The sequence below is a fragment of the Panicum virgatum genome, chromosome 9K, assembly GCF_016808335.1.
Source record: "Panicum virgatum strain AP13 chromosome 9K, P.virgatum_v5, whole genome shotgun sequence".
NCBI classification, from domain to species: Eukaryota; Viridiplantae; Streptophyta; class Magnoliopsida; order Poales; family Poaceae; genus Panicum; species Panicum virgatum.
The window spans coordinates 57,316,823-57,340,058 of NC_053144.1; the positions used below are offsets into that span (position 1 = coordinate 57,316,823).

The 23,236-nt window shown below is 45.2% G+C and overlaps 3 protein-coding genes across 7 annotated transcripts; all 3 read right to left on the reverse strand.

Annotated features, from left to right (window-relative positions):
* Positions 1-6,731: 6,731 nt before the first annotated feature.
* LOC120652630 (protein PGR) lies at positions 6,732-10,321 on the reverse strand. 2 transcript variants are annotated; one of them, XM_039930506.1, is made up of 4 exons: positions 9,792-10,320; positions 8,794-9,016; positions 7,711-7,959; positions 6,732-7,228 (listed from the first exon to the last, which is right to left on the reverse strand). In XM_039930506.1, the coding sequence occupies exons 1-4, from the start codon at positions 10,070-10,072 to the stop codon at positions 7,097-7,099; spliced, it is 885 nt and encodes a 294-aa protein (XP_039786440.1). In that variant the 5' UTR covers positions 10,073-10,320; the 3' UTR covers positions 6,732-7,096. The 2 variants fall into 2 exon arrangements, with proteins under 2 accessions (XP_039786440.1, XP_039786441.1); XM_039930507.1 differs by having other exon boundaries at positions 6,767-7,228; positions 9,906-10,321.
* A 2,306-nt stretch (positions 10,322-12,627) lies between these two features.
* On the reverse strand, positions 12,628-14,340 carry LOC120652631 (outer envelope pore protein 16-2, chloroplastic-like). Its single transcript, XM_039930508.1, has 6 exons — positions 14,033-14,340; positions 13,847-13,898; positions 13,674-13,736; positions 13,527-13,561; positions 13,403-13,436; positions 12,628-13,287 (listed from the first exon to the last, which is right to left on the reverse strand). Exons 1-6 carry the CDS (start codon positions 14,171-14,173, stop codon positions 13,076-13,078), a joined length of 537 nt encoding a protein of 178 aa, XP_039786442.1. The 5' UTR covers positions 14,174-14,340; the 3' UTR covers positions 12,628-13,075.
* Positions 14,341-15,142: 802 nt separating this feature from the next.
* Positions 15,143-23,079, reverse strand: LOC120652632 (argininosuccinate lyase, chloroplastic). 4 transcript variants are annotated; one of them, XM_039930512.1, is made up of 7 exons: positions 22,728-23,079; positions 18,688-18,951; positions 18,165-18,281; positions 17,255-17,403; positions 16,443-16,734; positions 16,203-16,367; positions 15,144-15,656 (listed from the first exon to the last, which is right to left on the reverse strand). In XM_039930512.1, exons 1-7 carry the CDS (start codon positions 23,076-23,078, stop codon positions 15,405-15,407), a joined length of 1,590 nt encoding a protein of 529 aa, XP_039786446.1. In that variant the 5' UTR covers position 23,079; the 3' UTR covers positions 15,144-15,404. The 4 variants fall into 4 exon arrangements, with proteins under 4 accessions (XP_039786444.1, XP_039786445.1, XP_039786446.1 ...); XM_039930513.1 differs by lacking the exon at positions 22,728-23,079 and adding an exon at positions 19,389-19,813 and having other exon boundaries at positions 15,149-15,656; XM_039930510.1 differs by having other exon boundaries at positions 15,143-15,656; positions 16,203-16,734.
* Positions 23,080-23,236: the final 157 nt, after the last annotated feature.

The window sequence follows — 23,236 nt, forward strand, 5'->3', positions numbered from 1 at the left end:
TCTTTTTGTGAAGAAGAAAGATGATAGTTTACGGATGTGTGTTGATTACCGTCCGTTAAACGAAGTCACTATCAAAAACAAATATCCTCTTCCTCGAATTGATATCTTATTTGATCAACTCTTGGGAGCTCATTATTTCTCCAAGATTGATCTAAAGTTAGGTTATCATCAAATCAAGATCCGGAAAGAAGATATTCCAAAAACGGCTTTCTCTACTAGATATGGTCTCTATGAATTCATTGTCATGTCATTCGGCCTCTCCAATGCGCCGGCTTATTTCATGTATCTGATGAATAGCATCTTCATGGAGGAACTTGATGTCTTTGTGACCATCTTTATCGATGATATTCTTATTTATTTCAAGACCAAAGAAGATCATGCTCGTCACATTCATATTGTCCTTCAAAAACTTAGAGAACATCATCTTTATGCCAAGTTCAGCAAATGTGAGTTTTGGCTTGAAAAGGTCTCTTTTCTCGGTCATATTCTCTCTAAGGATGGTATTGCTGTAGATCCTAGCAAAGTGCAAGATGTTCTTAATTGGAAGCAACCTCAGAGTGTCCATGAGATCCGGAGTTTTCTTGGACTTGCGAGATATTACCGCCGATTCATAGAGAACTTCTCTAAAATTGCGAAGCCTATGACCGAGTTACTGAAGAATGGGGTCAAGTTTGAGTGGTCCCCAACCTGTGAAGAAGCCTTTCAAACCCTTAAGGATCATCTCACTACTGCTCCAGTTCTTTCTCAGCCAGATATTTCCAAGAGTTTCGATGTTTATTGCGATGCTTCTCGCATCGGTCTTGGCTGTGTTCTTATGCAAGAAGGCCGAGTAGTGGCCTATGCTTCTCGTCAACTCAAGCGACATGAAGAAAATTATCCTACCCATGATTTAGAGCTTGCGGCCGTTGTCCATGCTCTAAAGATATGGCGTCACTATCTGCTTGGCAATCATTGCAATATCTACACCGATCACAAGAGCCTCAAGTATATTTTCACTCAATCTGATCTTAACATGAGGCAACATCAATGGCTTGAATTAATCAAGGATTATAACATTGAAGTGCATTATTATCCCGGTAAGGTGAATGTCGTCGCCGATGCACTAAGCCAGAAGGCTCAATGCAACTGCTTGACCATAGCTCCTCCTGTGCATACTCTCTGTGATGATCTTCGGAAACTCGGAATTTCTATGGTCAAAGAAGGCTATCTTGCTACTCTCACAGTCAGATCTAATCTTTATAATCAAATTAAGTAGGCCCAAAATAAGAATAAGGGTATGGCTCGAATTCGGGAATTAATGAAGGAGGGCAAAGCTCGATGCTTCTCTACGGATAATGAAGGAGTTCTATTCTTTGGGAAGCGAATTGTGGTGCCAAAGGATCATAACCTCAGACGAATTATCCTTGATGAAGCCCACAGTTCTTAATTTTCCATTCACCCAGGTAGTACTAAAATGTATCAAAATCTCAAGCAAAGATTTTGGTGGACTCGCATGAAGCGAGAAATTGCTCGGTACGTCTCTGAGTGTGATGTTTGCCAAAGGGTTAAGGCCGAACATCTCAAACCTGCCGGTACCCTTCAGCCCTTGCCTATCCCATCATGGAAGTGGGAAGAAATTGGAATGGATTTTATCACCGGGTTACCCAGGTCTTCCCAATGATATGATTCTATATGGGTAATTGTGGATCGTTTGACAAAATCAGCTCATTTCGTTTCGGTTAAAACTACTTATCATGCCAAGCAATATGTGGAGTTGTATCTCACTCACATTGTCTGTCTTCATGGTGTTCCTAAGAAATTTGTCTCGGATCGCAGCCCTCAATTTGTCGCTCACTTTTGGAGAAGTCTGCATGAAGCCATGGAAACCGACCTCACTTATAGTACTGCTTATCATCCTCAAACCGACGGTCAAGCCGAGAGAGTCAATCAAATCTTAGAAGACATGCTACGAGCATGTGCTCTCATATATGAAAAGAAATGGGTTATTTGCTTGCCATTTGCAGAATTCTCCTACAATAATAGTTATCAAGGAAGTATCAAAATGTCTCCTTTTGAAGCCCTCTATGGAAGACGGTGCAGAACTCCTATTAATTGGTCTGAATCTGGAGAAAGACCTTTCTTTGGCCCTGACTTGGTAAAAGATGCCGAAGAACAAGTCAGAATTATCCGTGAGAATCTTCGCATTGCCCAATCTCGTCAAAAGACTTATGCTGATCGTCGTCGCCGAGAACTTCACCTTAAAGTTGGCGATTATGTCTATCTTAAGGTTTCTCCATTCAAAGGTACTCAACGTTTCCAAGTAAGAGAAAAATTAGCACCACGTTATGTGGGACCTTTTCGGATTATCAAGAAAGTTGGAGCCGTGGCCTATCAACTGAAACTTCCTCAATCACTCTCTGCAGTACACAATGTCTTTCATATCTCTCAATTGAAGCAGTGTCATCGTGTTCCAGCTGATGCCGTCGACTTTGAGTCACTTGATCTTCAACCGGGTCTTACCTACGAAGAACACCCAATTGCCATTCTGGACCGAGATGAAAGAAAGGTGAAACATAGCCTAGTGAAATTTATAAAGGTTCAATGGAGCAATCATTCCGAAGATGAAGCCACTTGGGAGCGTGAGGATCGATTACGTCAAGAATACCCAGAATTCTTCTCCGATGAGTAAGTTTTCTTTCTACCACCCCCACTTGATGAAGTTCATAGTTCTAGATGTTATATATGTGGACACAGTCACCATCAAGAAAGCCCTAGGAATGTCTCATCATTACATCATTCTTGTCTTTGTGCTTCGTCCCTTAGATGTTTATCTTGTCTAGATGAATATGGCCTCAACCTAGTCCGAGTTTTATCTTTCCCCTCTTGTCTACCTAAATCTCGGGACGAGATTTTCTTAAGGGGGGAGAGTTGTCACGACCCCGACGCCGAGCGCCGGCGCACACATCGTGGCATGCCATGCATTAGCCTCGCCATCGACCATCCTTGTGCCACACGCCACCCTGCCCTGCATCGACGAGCGGGCCACGGCAAGCCGCGCCCATAGCCGAGCGCCACGGCATCGCCCCATGCCGTGCCCATACCACGACCTCGTCGCCGGTCCAGTGAATCGACACGCGTCGACCGTCGACGACGTTCCCTCCTCCTTCTCCGGCCAGCGGGGGTCGCCAACTCGCACTTGTCCTCTTTCCACACATGCCAGACGAGCTCATCCTCTCTCTATCGCTCAGCTCTCTTCTCCCCACCTCCATTGCCGCCGCCACCCCAAGCTCTGCTCGTCGCCCGCCGCCGTGATTCGCCCGTTCTGGTGAGTCCCTTCTCGATTCCTCGCAGGGGGAGTTTCCCCACGTCGTCCTCGACGCGTTCCCCTCCTCACCCGGCCTCTTCCCCTCCCCTACAGGGCCGCCGGCGAGCCCCTCCGCCCGCCGCCGCCCAACGCCGCCGCGCCAGCCGTTCGTCGCCGTTCCCCGCCGTCCGAGTTGCCGGTGAGTTTCGCCGCCTCCTCCTCGTCGCCGTGCGCGCGCTCGCCCCGCCCTGCCGGCCCTGCCTCGCCGCGCCGTCGCCGCGCGCGTCGCGCCGCGGTCAAGGCATCGGCCTTGCCTTGACCCGGCCTAGGTGGGCGCTGGCCAGTGGGCCCGGCCTGTCGGCCTCTGGGTTGGCCAGATCCGGGTGGATCTAGCAATTTTGCTAGGGTTTCATTAGATTTTATTTATCTACAAAATTGAAAAATGCGTAGAAAATTCTATAGACCTCGGAAAAATGCAAAACTTGTTTTGTTGGGTTTGTATCGCTTGGATCTAATCTAGAAAAATGTTGTTTTATATGTTTCACTATTGTTTATTAGGGTTTTAGTGTGTTTTCATTTGCTATGTCCAAAAATAGTTTAATGTAGAACTTTTTACTGGAAAGCGATAAAAGGGTGAAACCAGTTTTGTTAGCTTTAGTTTCATGCATAGTATCTATGATAGTTTTCTTGGATTTGTTTAGATAAGTTTGCATGTCTTTTCCGATTTATCTTGTTTTGAACCGCTGAAAACTAATATATTTATGATTAATTATAGGAAAATGCTTTTGCTGTAAATTCAATTTTCATGAGTTCCTTGTAATGTTCTCTGCATGGTCAATTTATTTCATGGTTTATGCTTGTAATTTAGTTCATTTCTTAATTCTTGCATCGCATTCATGCATTATAGTGACTGAATCGTCGGAGAACGAACCCGTGGAGCCCACCGAGTCCGTTGAGCCCGAGCCGGGAGTCCAGTTCGTGGTCGAGCCTGAAGCTAATCAAGGCAAGTAGCTAAGCATAATTCCTTGCACCTATCTAATTTGACTAGCTTAGTTATCTCACTTGGGTAATGTTGGGTTATATATATATTATGTATGTATTGCATTCTTGTACCTACTTTAATGCACTATCTTTCCTTGAATTTTTCAACCATGTACTTGCCACATATTAGTCAGACACTCACTTAAATTGACTATATGCTGAGCTATGCTTAGAATAATCTTTTCGCTTACTAAAAAGGATAGTTTGGAGTATGACACTTACCAGTTACCCTTGATCGCACTGGTTCGGTTTAGTGGTAAGGGTTTGGTAGTATCGAGATTCGAGCGGAATGGTAGGGCCTAGAGAATGAAGTCACATGGGCATAGTCCGTTTGGATCGATTAAGGACCGAGTGGATGCCATCGGCCTTGAGCACCTTTCTGTGCTACCACATATCCAATATAATGGTACGGATGAGCCAATTACCTTCTTTGACTTGATCATTGATGTGCAATCCTAGATACGTGGCTACGGGCTATGCAGAGAGGCTTAGTGTGTCCCCAGGTGGACCTATGTGTAGGAAAGTTTAGAGATGTCCCTGGTGGAACTAAGTCTCTACTCGTAAGCTAGGTGTGAGGTTCAATGATCGAGCCTTGTTGGGAACGGTTGACGGAAGTACCCCCTTGCCCGATGTGATCGGTTGGGTGAGCCGCATGGTCCTCGCGTCGTGTGGGTAAAGTAGTACACCCTTGCAAGGTTATAATCAATTCGAATTGCCGCGCTCTCGAATATGAGCAAGCTCTTGGTTCGTCGAATTCTTCATAGAGAGTTTCGGTGTTGTTGGCTTTGTATTCATGTCATAGTGATGACCTTATGTTTAGTATGTTACTCTCTTAATCAACTAAAATATTCTGGGGGTTGGGCAAGATTAGTTAAGTTTGCTAGGTGATAGTCTAGACAGCTCCTGCTTATGCAATAATTACTTAACCCTAAAGCTTTTACTTGAGCCTTTGCATGATCCTTGTTTATTTAATCGCGTAAGTCTTGCGGAGTATCTTTTGTACTCAGGTTGCTTTCTAAACCTAGTTGCAGGTGAGCCGGAAGTGGTGTTCGGCCACTTCTACCCCGCTGATCCAAATGTGGGGGAAGAGTAGGTCATTGCGGCTATGGTGATGTCCTTGAGCAAGGCATCATCATCTTAGTATGTTTTATCGTAATCGAACTTCGTGAGAGCATATAAATATAATAATCTTTAAGTTTCTGAATACTATGGCTTTCGTGAGCCCAAGGTTTGTAATAGAAATTAGTTTGAATCTTCCTAGGTTGAACTTGTAATGTTAAGTTTCGAACTCTGGTAATGTAAAAACTGCTCTTTGTGGTTCTTTGGTGATGTATTCGATTGTAAACGGTATGTGTATATGCTGATTCTGGACGTATGTTGGAGCACATACCGGGACTACCGGATTTGATATTATTTTGGATGAATGACGTATCGGTTATTTGTATCTCTAGATGTGAGATAACACGTGGCACGCTCTCCGGCAACCATGTATTAACTCTCATATGTATGATAATGACCGGCGGTTTGTTTAAAATAGTATCAAATTGGACGGTTCTCACAAATCGTTTCATTTTTGGAATTGTTCATATTTTTTCTTCCAAAATTTTGCTTCCAATTTTCCCCTTTCCCAAATTTTTTTAATCAATTTTCACTAATAACTTTTTTGTTCTTAATTTCATTTGCTTCATTTTATGTTTATGAACATTTTTGTTTCATTTTCGTCAAAAAAATTTATGTTTTAGATGTTTTTTGCTGAAGCATAAATTTATAACATTTGTAGCCACTATTTTTCTGTAAACATATTTACTTGTTGGATTTTCTTTCCGCACAATTTTTTCAATAACCAAAGCATGATTATGGAAAGTTTGTAGTATAAAAGTTTTTTCAAATATTTTTTTGCCACCTTTCCAATAGTTCAAAATATTTTTACAGGCACAAAATTTTCTGTAAAATTTTCCATTCGGCGGATTTTTTTCTGCATAAATTTTCAATAACTCAAATACAATTCTACAAAGTCTGTTTGGTGTTAAATTTTTTAGTATAAAAGTTACTCTGCGATAGTTTGAAAGTTACTTTTATTTTACTCCTCCACCCAAATTACACCCAATTTTTCGACGTGCCTAAAAAAATGGACACTTTCACTGGAAGAGAAATACTTTTTTGCTGACGCTGGGGATACAGTTCGATCGGCAGCGCGCGGGGACTTCCGAAGCGCAGGGGGCTTCCAAAAAGAAAATGCACCAGGGATCCGTAGAATAGATTTGCTAATGATGCAAAGATGGAGGCTGTCAGGAATCAACCGTACGGATAGAACAAAACAAGCGGCCATAAACTGAATCAAGACCCTAGCAGCTTCAGAAATTAACAAGTACAAATGCAAATAGAGTACTTTTGTGGAATGTGAATGTAAAAAAAAATCTAGTGGGTTAAAGTATATGTCAATATCTGTGTGCCACAAAAATTCTATTAATACAGCAGTTGCAAATTGTTCCAGTGCCATGCAAGGAAAGGGCACAACACATTGCTATGTTCAAGATTACCCAAGTCTAGTTTTTATTCTGATGCATAAACAGACGTGTATGCTTACATAAATCGATGCCTTTCAACTGGCACTAGCATTCAGCCCAAATTTTGCTCGAAGTCATCAAGTCGAGCAGATTTTACCGTCAAGCAGCCCTATGTGACTAGGCTGTCACTGTCATACTGTGACCCTTTGTATTTATAAATGAGACCGAGGATCAGAAACAAGTAAAAAAAATTCACAAATAATTTTTAAAAGATGTAAATGCACGCATAAGCTGTAAGCGCAGTTGTTATTAGGATTGATACTGCATTAACAGCATCATTGTCCAGGACAGTGATCCCAGAAATCTTTGTAACAGTAGGACCTCTTTTGCTGACGACCTACAAGGAGAAACAGAGACAACTATAACATTATTATCAAATGAGGTTGCAAGATAGTATTTTTCTGAAAGTTCACTAAATTCCAAACTAAATCAAGCTTCTTAATATTTTACTGCAAAGGGCCCTATTTGCAGAAACATCAAATCCTGGCGTTCTATATTTTGAAAGATCCAAATGTTCTGGTCATGGTCTTTACAAATAACTGAACATGTAACAAACCTATGGAAGAAGTCCTATATGATGATATTCTACTTTGAAAATGGTAATAAAATGAAGTAACTATTTTTGTGCCCTTTGCGATTATCACAAATGGTAATTATTGACCATACTCCATGTATAAAGCAGAGGAAGACTTCACAACTGATAGTTCTATCTCAATGCACTAATGACCTCTTGATGCAATCTTCAATGAAAAAGCATAGCTTTTACGGACCATCTTTTCCCCTAATAGCATATTACAGAGGTGGCCCAGAAAAGTTTACCTTCTTCCGAACACTGCAGTATCCACTGAACTGAAGTGTAGCTCCCAGCAATGAATCAATAAGACTCCCAAGCAAACCAGCCGCAACAGAGATGGGTAGCACTAGGAGCTGCCGGAGGGCCATATCAAAAGAACATTCAGCTGTCAGCAGTCCAACGATAACGAAAGTGAGACCAATGATCAGGCCTCCTCCAGTGGCAGCAAGAAGTCCTTGTAAGGTCACTCCACCATTTGTACCCTTCCTGACAGGCTTATAGAGTAATATTGTTATCAGTTTACAGGTAAACACCACAAAAGATATACACTAGGGGAATTCCCGAATCCCTCTAACCATAAATGTAGGTCATATTAACCTTCTCAATTCTTTAGTAGATTATCTATTGCATGGTGTAGGTAACATAGTCATGACAAACATCCACTCCACTTAAATGTTAATGCTCATCTATTCTACTTTGTACTCGTGTTTCCCTTTGCTAATGAATACCAGATATGCTTTGGGAACGAATAAAAATCATCTGTCCTAGTACTCTATTAGATCAACTTTTCAAAACAACATAGTGACATTGTACCTCACTGCCATTAGGCTTCAAATTCACCTTATTTACAAACAGTATATTGGAATTAGTGATATATTCGATGTTTGTACAGCCAACCCACTAGAACACACATAGCATAGAAATGGACACGGTCTGTGGTTTCGATTCTGAGTTTGTACATCTGGAGAAAGGTTTCACATGATTATTAAGGAAAGCTGTGCAGTGTGAATTAATACTGGTTTGATGGTGACTCAGTTCTTACGTTTTTATGTTAGTCCAACATCACAAACAATATGGATGTGGTCAGATGGGTAGCCATACCATGACCTTGGACATTTCAGATCATTTGACTGGAACCTAATGTGTTGGTGTTGTCCAGTCAAATTGGGGTACACAGTAGGTTTGGTTAAGGGCAGATTAGGAAAAGTGGCCAAATCTTGCAGCCTTGTTAAACTTATAGCAGATTACATATACAATCATGACTGAAGAGAACACATTGATTCCATCAGTAACTAATTATATCCTATCACGTGAAAAGGAACAGTTACCTTCAGAGTTGTAATAAGCCGTGGTTGTTCGTTACTAAGCACGCCAATTTCGGACGACCAAGTATCCCCATTGCAGCAACAGTAATGGCCAATAATACCACCTATAATACCAGTTATAATCTTTGAACCATTTGAGTCCAAGCACTGATCTTGCCCTCCAGTCATTATTTCAAATATCACAACCAGTATAGTGGCAACTATGCTATTTGCTAGTACTTGGATCCTGTAAGATGTAAAAGGAACAGTAAAAACAACAAGTTCACAAAACAGCAGCTGTTGTGAATTGTTATATATCTTTGATGATGTGTGATGAAACCAACAAGATCTTTTTAGCATCTTTTGTGTACAATTTTTGAATGGAGCAATGAATATTATCATTTTGAGTGTATTTCAAGAAAACGGACTAAGTAACACGTGATAACATGTGAATTAATTTCATCAAAGCATTTAAACATGTAAAAATTTCATGAATTTTTTCTTGAATTTATAACACTTTGGCTTTGGTTGGAACTGCAATTGCTGTTGCACTGTATGCAAGGTGACAACAGAATAAAGTGCTAACTCCCAGTAAAGGCTTGCACACAAACACAACTGAGCAGGAGGTATTTATACATGGTAACCATGCGAGACGCATTTCCAATCATTAGGTTCTTTTTTCTTTCTTCCTTTTTCTTGCTATAGACGTGGTAAGGCCAATCTTGAGTCGTGCTTAATCAAACTGTTACTTTATAAACTGGTATATGGTTTACCATTTGTGGTTGCATCTTTATATCTCTCCACTGACCACTGAATTATTTTTCCTAGCATCATTCACTACTATACTTACAATTTCTACATCAATTGTTCTAGGCACGTTACACGGAAATGGTGGCGCGGCCAGAGAAAGGGGACCTATCTGAGTTGTGACATGTCAAAGGCCTAGTTCAGGCGTATAGCAGAGACTAGATCTTTTTGGGTGGGATTTCGTTGCTTCAACAAAACAGAGTGTGTTCGGTTACCAATTGCGCTGGCCGCCCTCCTTAAAGTCCTCCTCGACGCGGCGCTTGCGGTCCTCCCCGATCTTGGTGACCTTGGACGAGGACAAGAAGAAGGCCAGCAGCAGAGCGCCGTACCTGTAGCCGCAGGCAATGTGGACCGCCATGACGACGAAGCCGGCGATTCCGCCTGAGGCGTCCAGGGAGCGGCGGCGGACCGCGCGCGCTGCGATGAGGGCCGCCAGCAACGCGCCGACAGCCGACCGGACCACGAGGGAGGAGGAGAAGGCGACGGGGATCACCATGGTGTGGACGCCCCTTGCCTTGCGCCGACGGGGAGCAGCGGTCCCCTGCCCCGGTGGTGGTTGCCGCGCCGATAGGGAACCCCGCAGGCCCGCACTGCGCCTGCGCCGACGGGGAACTGCGGCCTGCCCTTACCCCTGAGCCGCTGGAGGGAGAGTCGGAGAGAAGAGACGAGGGAGAGCGGCCGTCGTCGCCGTCGCTGACTGCTGGGCAGGGCGCAGAGAGGAGGGAGGGAAAGAGACGGGAATACCGGGATAGAGGAAAGTTTTCTTTTATGACCGATGACGGGTGAGACCGTGAGAGTGAGAGTGAGAGATGAAGGTGAGGATTTAAATTAGCTTATAATAAGTTAATTATCTTTTCACGTGGAGTTTATATAAGTAGGCTTTTGAACATGGTGGCTGCTATTTCAATTCATATACTATTGATATTGTTTGTTTATCTTTTTATCTTTTCTAAAAAATACTTATAAAAGATATAAATTTACAATTTAAACCTAAAAATACGTTGATGTTACATGTAGTTATACTTATTTTAGTTTACTTATTAATTAATTAAATAGCTAAATCTTGTTAGTTAAATTTAAGTGAAAGTATTATATATTAAAGAATGGAGGCAGAATATGTTAATATTACAACAAACTTTAAACTTGGCATTTTTGCCCTCCATAAAGTTATATGTATAATTTTCATGTACTATTCTACATCAATTACATCTAACTAATATTAAATAATTTTTCAGTAATAACTATTAATTATTAAAAATTATTAAATGTTATTCACTAATACAATAAGTTTAGTAAAATTTATAATATTTAGTAATCTCATAATGATCTCTACTCCTTTCCTAAAATTTAAGACACTTTGGTTTGTCCTAAGTCAAGAATGAAATGGTTAACTAAGAATTATAGAATGAAAAGGAACTGTTCCAAATTTGACCAAACTTATAGAAAAGAGTAATAATATTTCAAATATTAAATATAAATAACTAAAATTAATATAAAATATATTTTATAATTTACTTATGGTAATATTTTTCTCTACAAAATTGATCAAATTTAATAACTTAACTTAGATGCTAGACGGCTTTTCGTTAAAAAGTGAATGATTAGACAACTTTGATTTGCAACAAATTAAAACGTGTGAAATGTCTTACATTTAGGCCCTGTTTAGTTCCTAAAAAAATTCCTACAGTATCCGTCACATTGAATCTTTTCACACATGCATGGAGCATTAAATGAAGTTGAAAAAAATAACTAATTACGCAGTCTAACTGATTAGCATGAGATGAATCTTTTAAGCCTAATTAGTCTATGATTGGATATTATTTGTCAAGTAACAACGAAATGTGCTACAGTACCAAAATCCAAACTTTTTCACCAACTAAACACACCCTTAGGATGAATCTTACATTTCAGCCATGGAGGGAAATCGAAAGGGCACGTCTAAAATGTTGGCGGAAAATCGAAACATTTTACTCCTCCGTCCTGAAATGTAAGGTATTAAAAAGTTTAGAATTTATACCTAAATGTATGGCATGTTCTTTTTTCTAAAAAAAATATGGCATGCTCTTTGAAAAAAAATCATACTAATCTTCTTTGTTTTGGTGCTAGTTTAGTAAAAAAAATCACTCGTGGTGGGCCGTGGAGTTAAAAAGGCATGATAATCTTCTTAGTTTTGGTACAGACAGCTGAACAAACGGCTGAAAAAATTACGCAATTGATCAATTGAACAGTACACTAATTAAAATATATATGTCCTTTCTCTACCTCCATAATCTATTTACACAAATACAGAGCACCTACATTCTAGAATACCCATAATCTATCTACAAAAATATAAAGCACCCTACATTCTAGAATACAGTGCAAAAATACAGAGCACCCTCGTTCTAGAATACAGGGCACCCTACATTCTAAAAATACAGAGCACCCTCATTCTAGAATACAGGGCACCCTACATTCTACGACGGAGGGCGTACATTTTTTAGGATGGATCAGGACGGGGGAATACATTGGAGTACATCTATGACGTTATTAACGCTGCTGTATATTGCTTAGATCATTACCTTATATATCCTATAAATTGTCTCGAACTAGCCTATTTCGATATTGTCATTCAACAAGCTTGAGCTCGGTTGGTGGAGACTCCCGGCTGGGAGCTCACCCACCCGGGCTCGAACCCGGGCGTGCACGCCTATAAGCCTATTAGACCTCCAATGAGGTTGGGAGCAGGGGCGAACTCCTTTAGGCCCCCTTTGGGAGGGCTCTGCCCCCGCCGGCTCCGGCTTCATGCTACAGGAAATATTACTGTTTTCTACTGTTCCCCACTGTAGCTGCTACAGAAAACGGCTCCGGCTCCTCGCTGTGTCTTGTGTCTGAGGGAGCCGCGCAGAGCTGGGTTTTAGCGGCTTCTTGCGACTTCAGCCGCGCAGAGCTGGGTTTTAGCGGCTTCTTGCGGCTTCAAACAGTACCGAACAGTAGTGAAGCTGGAGCCGCGAGGAGCCCAGCCAAACACGCCCTTAGTCAAAAAAAAAAAAAACAAGCTTGAGCTCGTGGTCAACAAATAGACCCTAAGCGTCCCGTTTCTGGAAATAATACATGCTACAACTGACGAAGTGACGACACCAGGTTAGCTGACATACGTGATGAGTTGCCAGTATTCCCAGAACACGAGTTCTGGCGTCGAGCTGCTCATGTCGGCTGCCAGCCGAGGAACCTCAACAGAATCAACTGCAGTACACTGAAGACGGTCATGAACTCATGATCTGCCACGGGAGGCTCAATAGCCGCAGCAACAGATATATCGGCGACGGTAACGACAAATCAATGTCATCTAGTCCGCTTACAAGATGCTGTAGCTGAAAGCATCCGCGACACATTGATGCAACACCCCAAATTATCGTATAAGGGGGGCTACTACTACTACTAAGAACATAGCGATGGCAACATTAGGGTGCGCAACATCCAGCGCAACATAGCTTCGGCCGGCGGGCTCAGGACGGATTCAGAATATGCCGGAGAGCACGTTGGCGGCCGTGGAGAGCGCCGCGCCGGCGATTGCGCACTGCACGACCTGCTCGTGCGACGCGCGGTCCGACGTGAGCGCGACGGCGGCGCCCGTGATGGCGCCGGCCACGGCGCTGTTACGCCAGTCGTGCGTCCCGCGCACCTCCGTCAGGCCGTAGGTCAGGCCGGAGTGCACGCCAGCCGCGAGTCCTGCAAAAGAAGACACCCAAATCAGATCGAGCGAGAAAAAAAATTCTGAGAAATCGGGCGTAGACAACAAAGAAAATGCTTGTTGGTTCAATTTCAACGAGCACAGAAGTGTTACCCCACTGCAACGACTCTTTGCTCACGTTTTTCACCTGAAGAACATGGACAAAGAAATCACAAACAAAGCAAAAGGCTCGATCTGGAACTAGAGAGCTCGGTTAATGTTGTTGATGTCCCCTTACCATGGCCTCGGCCGACTTGCTACCACTGTTCGTCCCTGTCCAATTTGCCACCACAAGATCAAGGGATGTTACTCATTTACTCATGGTTACACTGCTAATAAGCAACAGCAAAGCACTGCCAGCAGACTGAAAGATCAGAGCCGTTACCATTGAGTTCCGGGAACGAGCGTTTCCTCGAGCCGGTGGCGCCGGACACCGATCCTCCCTCGCCTGCAGCCAGTCAACGCAACACATCGCAATAAAAACTCCAAAAAAAAAGGATAGAAACAGAGCGAGGTAACTGAATATCATGTTCACAAGCAGCAACAAAGTTTTGTTACCTTCGATGGCCATGAAGTACGACTCCCTCGCGACCGCCTGGACCGCGCCGATCTGCGCGAACATACGGCAGAAGCAGTGGAGATGAGATAAAGAGGAGAGGAGGGGGAAGGGGAGAAGAGCTTGATTCGATTACTGTCGAAGGTGGAGTGAAGAGAACAGGGGCGTGCCGCGTGCGGCGTGCTCACCCCGGCGGCCTTGACGAAGCTCTCGGCGACACGGTTGAGGAGCGGGTGGCCGAGGTCCAGCATCCAGTTCTTCGCCTCCAGGGCGCCGCCGCGCACCTCGTCCGCGAACGCCCGCGCCTGCGTCTCCACGCTGCCGCTCATCTTCCTCCCTCCCACCTCTGCCGCTCTCTCCCCTCTCGCTATGAGAACTTGAGATGCTGGAGTGCACGAGCAGGTTCGACCGTTCGAGCACGTATACAATGGCAGCGCCCCCCGTTGGCCGTTGCAGCGCGCGATGCGTAGATAAACGTTGGGCGCTGCAGAGAAGGCCGAAGCGGTGAACTCTGGAGACTGGGGCCCAAGGCGGTGCCAGACACTACGCTACACAACGACGTCCTACTGGTCGTCTGGTCCTGGTTCCCTGAGGAGAGAACTGGGCGACACGTGCGCCGACTCCACGGACACGTGCCGGCGATGGCTGTAAATCGTGGCACTCTTCTGGAACTCGCAACGCGTGTCCGCGTCCGTGGCTCACGAGACCTGGCGAAATCTATGCGCTGGCCTGTTTTTTTTCAGCTCCCAACAATCCAACAGTACTAATATTTTACAGCCAAACTAGTACTGTACCGTACTTTTTTTACCTGATCAGCGAAGGACACTAGTTTTAGTTTATCGCCTCGAAGAAATAGTTGGTATTGGCGAGCGCAGTGTACCCGTACCCACCACGCGTAAATCATTTTCTTTGTTCAGGATCACCTCTCACAACAAAAATTGCAATGTCTTTCTCAGCGGAAAAAGTCGTTTGTTGCGTGATTTAATTAGTTGGTGAAAAGTTGTTGATTTTGGTACTATAGCATATTTCGTTGTTACTTGACAAATAATGTTCAATCATGGACTAATTAAGTTTAAAAGATTCATCTCGTGGTAATCGGTTAGACTGTGTAATTAGTTATTTCTTTCAACAGCATTTAATACTCTATGCATGAATGCATGTGTTCGAACATTCGATGTGATGAGTACTGTAGAAAATTTTTTGTGAACTAAACAGGGCCTTACTGGATGATAACTGAGACTGAGCATCTTTGATAGCTGAGTAGCTGACCTTGTGACGAGCATTACTGGACTGGCGAGTGGAGAGAGATGAGGTACATTAATCCCCATTTTTTTCACAACATGAAGTCATGGAACAGAATAAGATTACTCTGCTTAAACCAAAGCTAGGCGCAATGGTGACTCAGGGTCAGGGGTACCCAACACAATTGACAATTGTATCACGCATTCCAGTTCCCACAAGGCACGGACTGATACGCAAAGAAAGTTCATGACATTCAGATACACGTTCAAAACTTGCAAGCACTGATTTGCCAGCTTATTTCTTGTTTCATACCAATCCTTATGAGCTGATCCCGAGCTGGATGCGCCAATCCTCGAGCTGCTTCTTTACTTGATTTGAACCAGTGGAGCCATAAGATATGAACTTGTTTACAGCATTTTCAACCCCCAAATACTCGTACACGTCGGCCTCGAACGCTGGATGAACGGCTTTTAGATCATCCAGTTGAAGTTCAGCTAGTTGACAGTTCTTGGTGACGCATAGTTGAACAGACCTTCCGACTATCTCATGAGAAGTTCTGAATGGAACTCCCTACAAAGAGGGAAATAAAAAACAATTAGCTGCAATAATCTGATGCAACTATAGTAAATAACAAAGCATAAAAAACAGTAGATAGCAAAGCATCAACAAACTATAAATGACGTTAAGTTTGTGCGCTCCTTTGCTTTAATATGTTCGCCCTGTTTGGATCACACTAGAATCCTAGCACGCACGTTTCCCGAAAAGAGAATCAAGCATGCATGAAGTACTAAATGAAGCCTATTTGCAAAACCTTTTCATGGATGGATGCAACTTTTCGCGACGAATCTAATGACGGTAATTAATCGATGATTGGCTACAGTGATGCCACAGTAACCATCATCTAATCGCGCGGTCAAATGCCTCGTTAGATTCTTTAGGGTTCCTAGCGTAGGGGTTCTGGAGTTGGTTTTGCAAACGGACTTTGTTTGACACCGTAGTTAGCGGTCAAAGTTACTGCATTTCCTAGTCTAGTAGGAACCAAACAAGGCCGTTATATATGACTGCAATATAACAATCCATCCAACAGCCTTGCACTCGTGGGCAACAGGAGTTTACCTTCTTCACAAGATAATCCGCTAATGTCGTTGCATCCAGATAACCAGCTGGCAAGGAACGTTGTATTCTTTTTGAATTAAAAGAAATGTTCTGAGCAAACTCCGTGCAAACTTCAAGCATTCCTAATATGGCCTTCACGCTATCAAACAACGGTTCCTTGTCTTCCTGCTCAAAAGAAAAAAAAAGTTTAAGAATATGCACTAATATAGGCATGGATATACTTATGAGAATGAGGCCCACCTGAAGATCACGGTTGTAGGCCTGTGGAAGGCCCTTACAGAGGATTAGCACAGTCATGAGATCTCCAACAACCCTAGCAGACTTCCCACGAACAAGCTCCATTGGATCCGGATTTTTCTTCTGTGGCATGATGCTACTTCCCGTTGAAACTTTGTCACTTGGTGTCAGAAACCCAAACTCCTCCGATGCCCAAAGAACCCATTCTTCACCAATTCGAGAAAGATGGACAGCAGCGATTGAATTGGCAGCAAGAAACTCCAATACGAAGTCACGGTCTGATACTGCATCAATGCTGTTGACCAAAAAAGCTTCCGGTTTAAGTGAGAACTGCTCAAACTTGAAAATGAACAATTTGCCATTCACTGTGTTTCTAGCCTAACAAGTGAGCACATACAAGAGCATGACTGACAATTCTAGGCGATGCAGGTTACATAGTCAAAAAAAATATGCCATTTATACAAACCAGTTAAACAACCATTTCTGCTTCTGCACAATATTCAGTTGTTTGTGAAAGGAAGAAGATGAAGAAGAGAATCAGATAATTAGGTCTAACATTTTCATCTAGCTTTATTTCCATGTGATCAAACTATCATGCTCTGAAAAAAGAATATTGAGTATTTGACGAATTTCACAAGACAAGACTCAAGACAGACTGCAGCAGATGTAAAGTATTTAGAGCTTCAAGATTTTTAATTTAATAAAATAACTCTAGCTTGATCATCATTGAAAGGCAAGTAATATAACAGAATAGAATTATAGAAAACCGTGCTTGGATCTTGAAATGATACTACCACAAGAAACCAACAACTTGCCTGTTCTTCATCGGAGCTGTAAACTTCAAATCTTTAGCGGTCTGAAACCTGTCGATGGGAAGTCCAGTTCCAGCCAAAGCGCAAGCTCCAAGAGGGCAGAAATTCACTCTCTCCCTGCAGTTGGCCAAACGACCAGCATCACGCTCCAGCTGTACAAATTATATATCAGAATATCAGCAAGTTAATCAGAACTTCAATTCTTGTTTATCCTAAAATATTATTAGTAAAGTGTCTGGAGCCCTATTCTTCGAACAGACATGCCACAGATACGGTAAACTGTAAGTTATGTATCACAATTCAAGCGGGCCTGGTATGACAGCTATTATTGAGTATAGCTCAAATTCAGAAGATTATACATTGAAGGCTATATGGTACAAGAAAATTAAACACCTAAGCATGGTCCATTTTCTTTAAAAGCTCACATAGAAAAATTCATAACTTTCCATATTGGCTATTAGGTGTACGTGTATCTGGACTGTGGCCAAAAACTTTGGGATCATTTGAAACACCATATGCAATAGTTCAACTTTTGATGTCGCACTGGGATGTCTACAGCATAGATAGAGGTTCCAACTAATCCTAAAAACACAGAATGTTCTATTTTATGCACAGCAGTTTCTCATATGTTCAATTCTTACAGCCAAAAACTGAAAATGGACCTGGTATACCACCCAAATAATCATGAACATTAAACAGATTTTCTCTTTAACTTTGGTTAGATAAAAAGCACACTAGTTTGGTCATTCAAAGATTTATCTGCACAATACCCACAAAGATCAACTAAGGGAATAGATCATCAATGACACATGACATTCACATTCATAAACTAAAATTCTTGCCTCCCCAAGCTCGAAAGTAAATTGAAATTACAATGTTGCAAGATGTCACAAAGGCAAAAAATGGAAATCACCTGTTCAACATATGATAAGAGAAGATGTGGCAGCAAAACAGGCTGTGCCCTTTGCAGATGAGTATAACCAGGGACTATCAAGTCAACATATTTTGAAGCTAATGTAACCAAGGACACCTGAAACATCAAGAATCATGCTAATATTAGAAAGGTGAAACTTCCAGCCTGAAATAAAGTTTGCGAAAATAATAGAAATCATGTGTTAGCATTTACAGAGTGGAATTTCAAAGAGACTACACATAACCTGCAATCATGTACTTAATCAAATTTTCTTAATGTTGTGTACAGCAGGAGAAATTTTGGACTAAAGTTGCTGCCATAAGTTGAGAATTACATGATGAATCAATAAAAAAAAGTTTTGAAACTTCCACCGCATAAGCTTTCTAATCGTTGGGATGGTTGTGTGTCAACAGAGCACAAATCTGGGGAGTGTTGCACCAGCAAGCAGTAAAGGTAGCCAAGAAATACACACATGATTATAGTATGGCTTCATAACCATTACAGAGTAAATTCAGAAGCAAACCTGAAACTGCTTGATACGAATCAAGATCTTGTCAATAGCATCACGGCACCATAGCCTTAGATCCGTCACAATTTGGTCATTGCGGCTCCTAGCAGTGTGCAGCTTCTTCGCAGGCTCACCAACCCTCTCAATCAGAGCTGCTTCAATGTTCATATGCACATCCTCCCGATCCTTTCTCCACTCAAACTTGCCTTCTTGAATCAACGTCTCAATCTGATCGAGACCCTCTAAGATGATATCCCTATCGCCAGCAGTTATCAAACCCTGCATTGCACATGATTCAGCACCATACTCAAACATAGTGATTATTCGCTATAAGAAGCATCCAGCGAGGCCAAATGTTAGAGCGTTTCAGCAAATATGACGAACAACACTGCTGGGAAAACCCCAGAGTGCACGCAGACTAAACCTAACCAATGGTACTTTACAGGAAGCTAGCGGCTTCGAACTTCTGTGTGTCACACCACAAGCATAACAAGTAAGCTGGCATTTTCTCGAACACAAAGCTGACCCCAGTGATTAGCAGCGGATTGACCCCGGATCAACAATCCCCAAATTGATTCGCCGCAGCTCCATCCAGATAATAAGGCTAATAATCTTCCCAACATCATCTAGGCGGCCTGCGGCCAAACCGCACTGCACGACTACCACGAACAGCGAGGATGCAGTTGCTTCAGTAGAACGCGCATAGTAAGCAGTACCTGGGAGGCGAGCATGGTGGCATGAGCCTTGCTGCCCATGATGTCGTACTTGTAGAGCTGCCAGTCGTAGGAGATGGACTCCGTGAAGCGCTCCACGGCGTCCGTGACGCCCTCCTCGAAGCGCCCGCCCCAGAGCTTCATCTCCTTCTCGTCGCCGTCCGACTTCGCCATCGGCGTGGAGGCGGCCGCGGCGGAAGGGAACGCGGCACCGCGGCCCCGGACGGCGACACGACCTGGGGCGGCGAGGCGGCCGCTGGGGAGGGAGGCGGGTGCCCGGAAGATTAGGGATTGGGAGGTGAAAGCCATGGGCTGCTGCGTTGCGCCGTTGTTTGACGCGGCGGCGAGGCGGCGGGGTCGTAGGGTGCGGCCGTGCGGGGGGTGGGTGGGTTACTGGGTTTAGGCGATTGTGTTGCGGAGAACGGTCACAGCACACAGCAGAGGTACGGGGACTATTAGAAGGGAGTCAAATCGAAGGATTATATTATCTTCTTTCAAAACTGGTCTGTGATTTGTCTTTTAGCAGTTTCTCTCGAATTCAAATGATGTGGAGGGTCAAAGTTATGGAAAATATGACAAAACCAACTAGAGGCGGCTATGCATCCTAGAAAGGGAAAAGTCTGTTTTTGGACCCTGAACTATCACGATCGTCCGATTTTCACGTGGCTGTCACTTTGGCACTCTTACGTGTCTTTAGCCACCGGTATTTACCAAAATACCCCCTATCTTCTCTTCCTCCCCGCCACCACGCGCCCGCATGCGTCGGCGCCGCCGGCCTCGATGTCGCCCGCGGCGGCGGCGCTGTGCCCGCGCGGACCTCCTCCGGCTTACCCGTCGATGGAGCCCCGGCCGCCCAGGCCTCCCTTCCTCCCACGGCCGCAGGCGGACGAGCGGTGCGCGGCGGCCGGAGCGACGAGGCGGTGGCGCTCGCAGGAGGGCGGGGAGCGGTGGTGCGCGCAGGAGGGCGGGGAGCGGCGAAGGCGGAGTGGCACGGACTGGGCGAGAGGGCGGGTGGGGCGCACGCCGGCTTCTCCTCCGTGCCCTTCCTCCTCCTCGCCCACGGCTCCTCCCCTGCTCCGGGCAGAGCTCGGCCGCAGTCCCCCTGGCGGCGGCGCGGGCGGACTCGGTCGCGGCCCCTAGCGCGCAGTGCGGGCGGAGCTCGGCAGCGCCGCGAGCGGAGCTCGGCCGCGGCCCCGGCGGGCGCTGCGGGCGACGGCTCCTTCCCCTGCTCTTCACTCCCTCTCCTGCTCCTCTGCCACCCGGCCCGCCCCCACGGCTCATTCGCACGGCGGCGCGGCAGAGGCCCGTGCGCTAGCGGCGCGGTGGAGGCTGCACGGCAGCGGAGGCTCCGAGCTCGCCTCCCCTTCCCACTCTCTCTCCCTCCTGCGCGAGCAACGGCGACTGTCATCCATGGTGGCAGGCGATGAGCTACTTATCCGGCCACCGCGCTCTGCTGGTTCCTCGAGCCAGAGCTCGAGCACGAGGTGCGTCGGATCCACCGCGAGCTCGAGCTCAGCTCCGGTGCGGGCTGCTGCCCCCACCATGGCCGCCGCTGCACGTCTCCGCCTCGCCATGGCAGAGCTCTGCGCGCCCCTCCGCGTGGCAAGGAGGCGGCGGCGGCGGGCCGGATCTGGCCGCCGCGCCCGGCCGTCTCCCGCGCGCGGACCGTCGAGCCAGCTCCGCCACGCCTGGCGCTGCGCCTGGCCGCCGCCGGCACGCGGGCCGGCGAGCCAGCTCCGCCGCGGCCCGCGGCCGGCACGCGAGCCAGTTCCGCCGCCTGCGCGGGGAGGAGAGGAGGGTGAGGGCCCGCCATGGCCCCCCAGGGAGGAGAGGAGAGTGAGGGCGGCGCCTGGCGCAGGCGACGGGGGTGCGAGGAGCGGCACCGGCGAGAGGGGGTGCGAGGAGCGGCGCCGGCGAGGGCGTGCGCCGGGAGAGCAGGGGGTGCGAGGAGAAAGAAGAGAGAGGAGAGGTGGTGGCCCACCTGTCTGTGAGAGAAAGAGAGAGGAGAGGGTAGCTGACGTGGCCATTGGCGCCACGTGGACGAGTGACGTGGCTGAAAACCGGGGTGGATTTGGTTTAGGGGTGTATTTTGCACGGTTTCGATAGTTGGAGGGTGCAAGATGTCTGGTTTTGGAGTTCAGGGTTGAAAATCGGACGATCGTGATAGTTCAGGATCCAAAAACAGACTTTTCCCTCCTAGAAATCAATGGAGCGGCTTGCCTCAAAGGGGGCGGTAAAGTTTGCTATATAGGCGGAGATAGCCGGATCAAGAGTTATCAGAAAAAGACTCCTAGTAGTAGTAGGTTACATGAGTCCTAGATGTAGCACATGTATACTTCTATTCATCAAACGAGACACTATTTTCTCTATACGATTCAACTGTATTTATTTTTTCACGTAGCACTCTCTTAGTCCCTTTGATTTGAATACTTTTTGCTTGTTTTAAAAACTTTTTCAGATGTACACAAGGTCATTTTACTAGTTTTTTTCATCTTTGTAAAATAACTTAAAAACAATGAACCTAGTATTGAGTAGCACAAATAGATGACGCTGATGAAATTCCTGACAGGTGTGGTAGAAGGGTGGCTGCTTCATCAATGGGATCGCAAGTTGCATCTTCTTCGCTAATGGGAAATTGGGAGCCTTATGATGTGTCATCAAAGAGAACGCCAAGTATAAAAGTCTTCATAGCGGCGTGATGACATGGGATGTATGCCTCTACTTCTTATTGAGAAAGCACGGTCTAAAAAGTTGTCAATGGCGGAGCCGGTCCCAGCACCAAATGAGGCTTGAGCCACCCTTCTTTTTCTTCCTCCCTCTTCTTCTTTCTCCTTTTCCCACTCTTCTCTTCCTTCTTCCCCTTTGCCTCCATTGGAATTTCTGGGGTAGGGGGCTTGAGCCCCCCTCCCCTAACGCTGGCTCCGCCGAGCGGTATGCGTGGCTTCCTATACTTCTTTTTCTTATGCTTTTCGGTTGAGCATGGTTATGAATCTTTTTAGTTCAACATAGCCCTTAATCATTCTTAGCACAAAAATATATACAATAAGAGTTTGGTTTGTTTTTGGCTGATCCATAAAACATTTAGAGTAAATTTTAGACTTTATCATTCCTAATTCTGTAGGCATGGTATACACGAAAAAGGACACGTGGGTTCATATATTCCGCTATTTTGAACTATGGATGCGTTGTTACGAATAAAGTTGATACAAGTGTCGGATACGCACTGTGCCTATACATTAAGTATCAGATATATCCCTAATGCGAGAACGACTTTGAATAATCACGATGGCAGAAGCAATTTAGTTCCACCAAAACCAACGTCAATGAGCTCGAAGAGCTTACCGTCTCGGCGAGCATGGTCGCGTGAACGCGGCTGCACGCGACGTCGTGCGCCCACAGCTCCTCAGCCTCCGCCGCCACAAGAAGCCTGGCGAAGCGCTCCCCTGCGCGGGGCTCGGCCGGCTTGCCGTTGAGCCACAGCTTCGGGACCTCCCGAACCGTCACCACCTCCGCCTCCCTCTCCACCACCGTCCGTTTCGCCGGCGGCGGTGGCTCGTTCTCGTTGACGTACTCCAGCGATGACTTCACCGACGACTCCGCGGAGCCGTCCGTTGAGCTGCCAACCATCTCGATAAGGCTCAGTTCGTGCGCCGACAGCCGCTCGCCCGTCGCCACCTCCACGATCTCCAGCATGGTTCACTTTATCACCGATAGATTTCCGATAATTTCGATATTTCTGTTTTACCGGTGAGCACCGATAGAATTAGTTTATCATCTAAAAATATCATTGTTTTAAATTTAGCACTCCATTCGACTAACCCACAAGTTTGTGCACATACTTTTTACCCACT

Bases quoted from the DNA above. Each gene is read 5' to 3' on its own strand.
- LOC120652630 (XM_039930506.1), bottom strand. From the start codon at position 10,072: ATGGTGATCCCCGTCGCCTTCTCCTCCTCCCTCGTGGTCCGGTCGGCT. The intron at 7,960-8,793 runs GTAACTGTTCCT...TTACTCTATAAG, and splicing joins GGCTTATTACAACTCTGAAG to CCTGTCAGGAAGGGTACAAA. The intron at 7,229-7,710 runs GTAAACTTTTCT...TTCTCCTTGTAG, and splicing joins ACTGCAGTGTTCGGAAGAAG to GTCGTCAGCAAAAGAGGTCC.
- LOC120652631 (XM_039930508.1), bottom strand. From the start codon at position 14,173: ATGAGCGGCAGCGTGGAGACGCAGGCGCGGGCGTTCGCGGACGAGGTG. The intron at 13,562-13,673 runs GTAACGGCTCTG...CAAATTGGACAG, and splicing joins CTCGTTCCCGGAACTCAATG to GGACGAACAGTGGTAGCAAG. The intron at 13,288-13,402 runs GTAACACTTCTG...CTTCTTTTGCAG, and splicing joins CAAAGAGTCGTTGCAGTGGG to GACTCGCGGCTGGCGTGCAC.
- LOC120652632 (XM_039930510.1), bottom strand. From the start codon at position 23,078: ATGCTGGAGATCGTGGAGGTGGCGACGGGCGAGCGGCTGTCGGCGCAC. The intron at 18,952-22,727 runs GTAAGCTCTTCG...TGTGCAATGCAG, and splicing joins CGACCATGCTCGCCGAGACG to GGTTTGATAACTGCTGGCGA. The intron at 16,735-17,254 runs GCAAGTTGTTGG...TTTGGTCAACAG, and splicing joins ACAGCTCCGATGAAGAACAG to CATTGATGCAGTATCAGACC.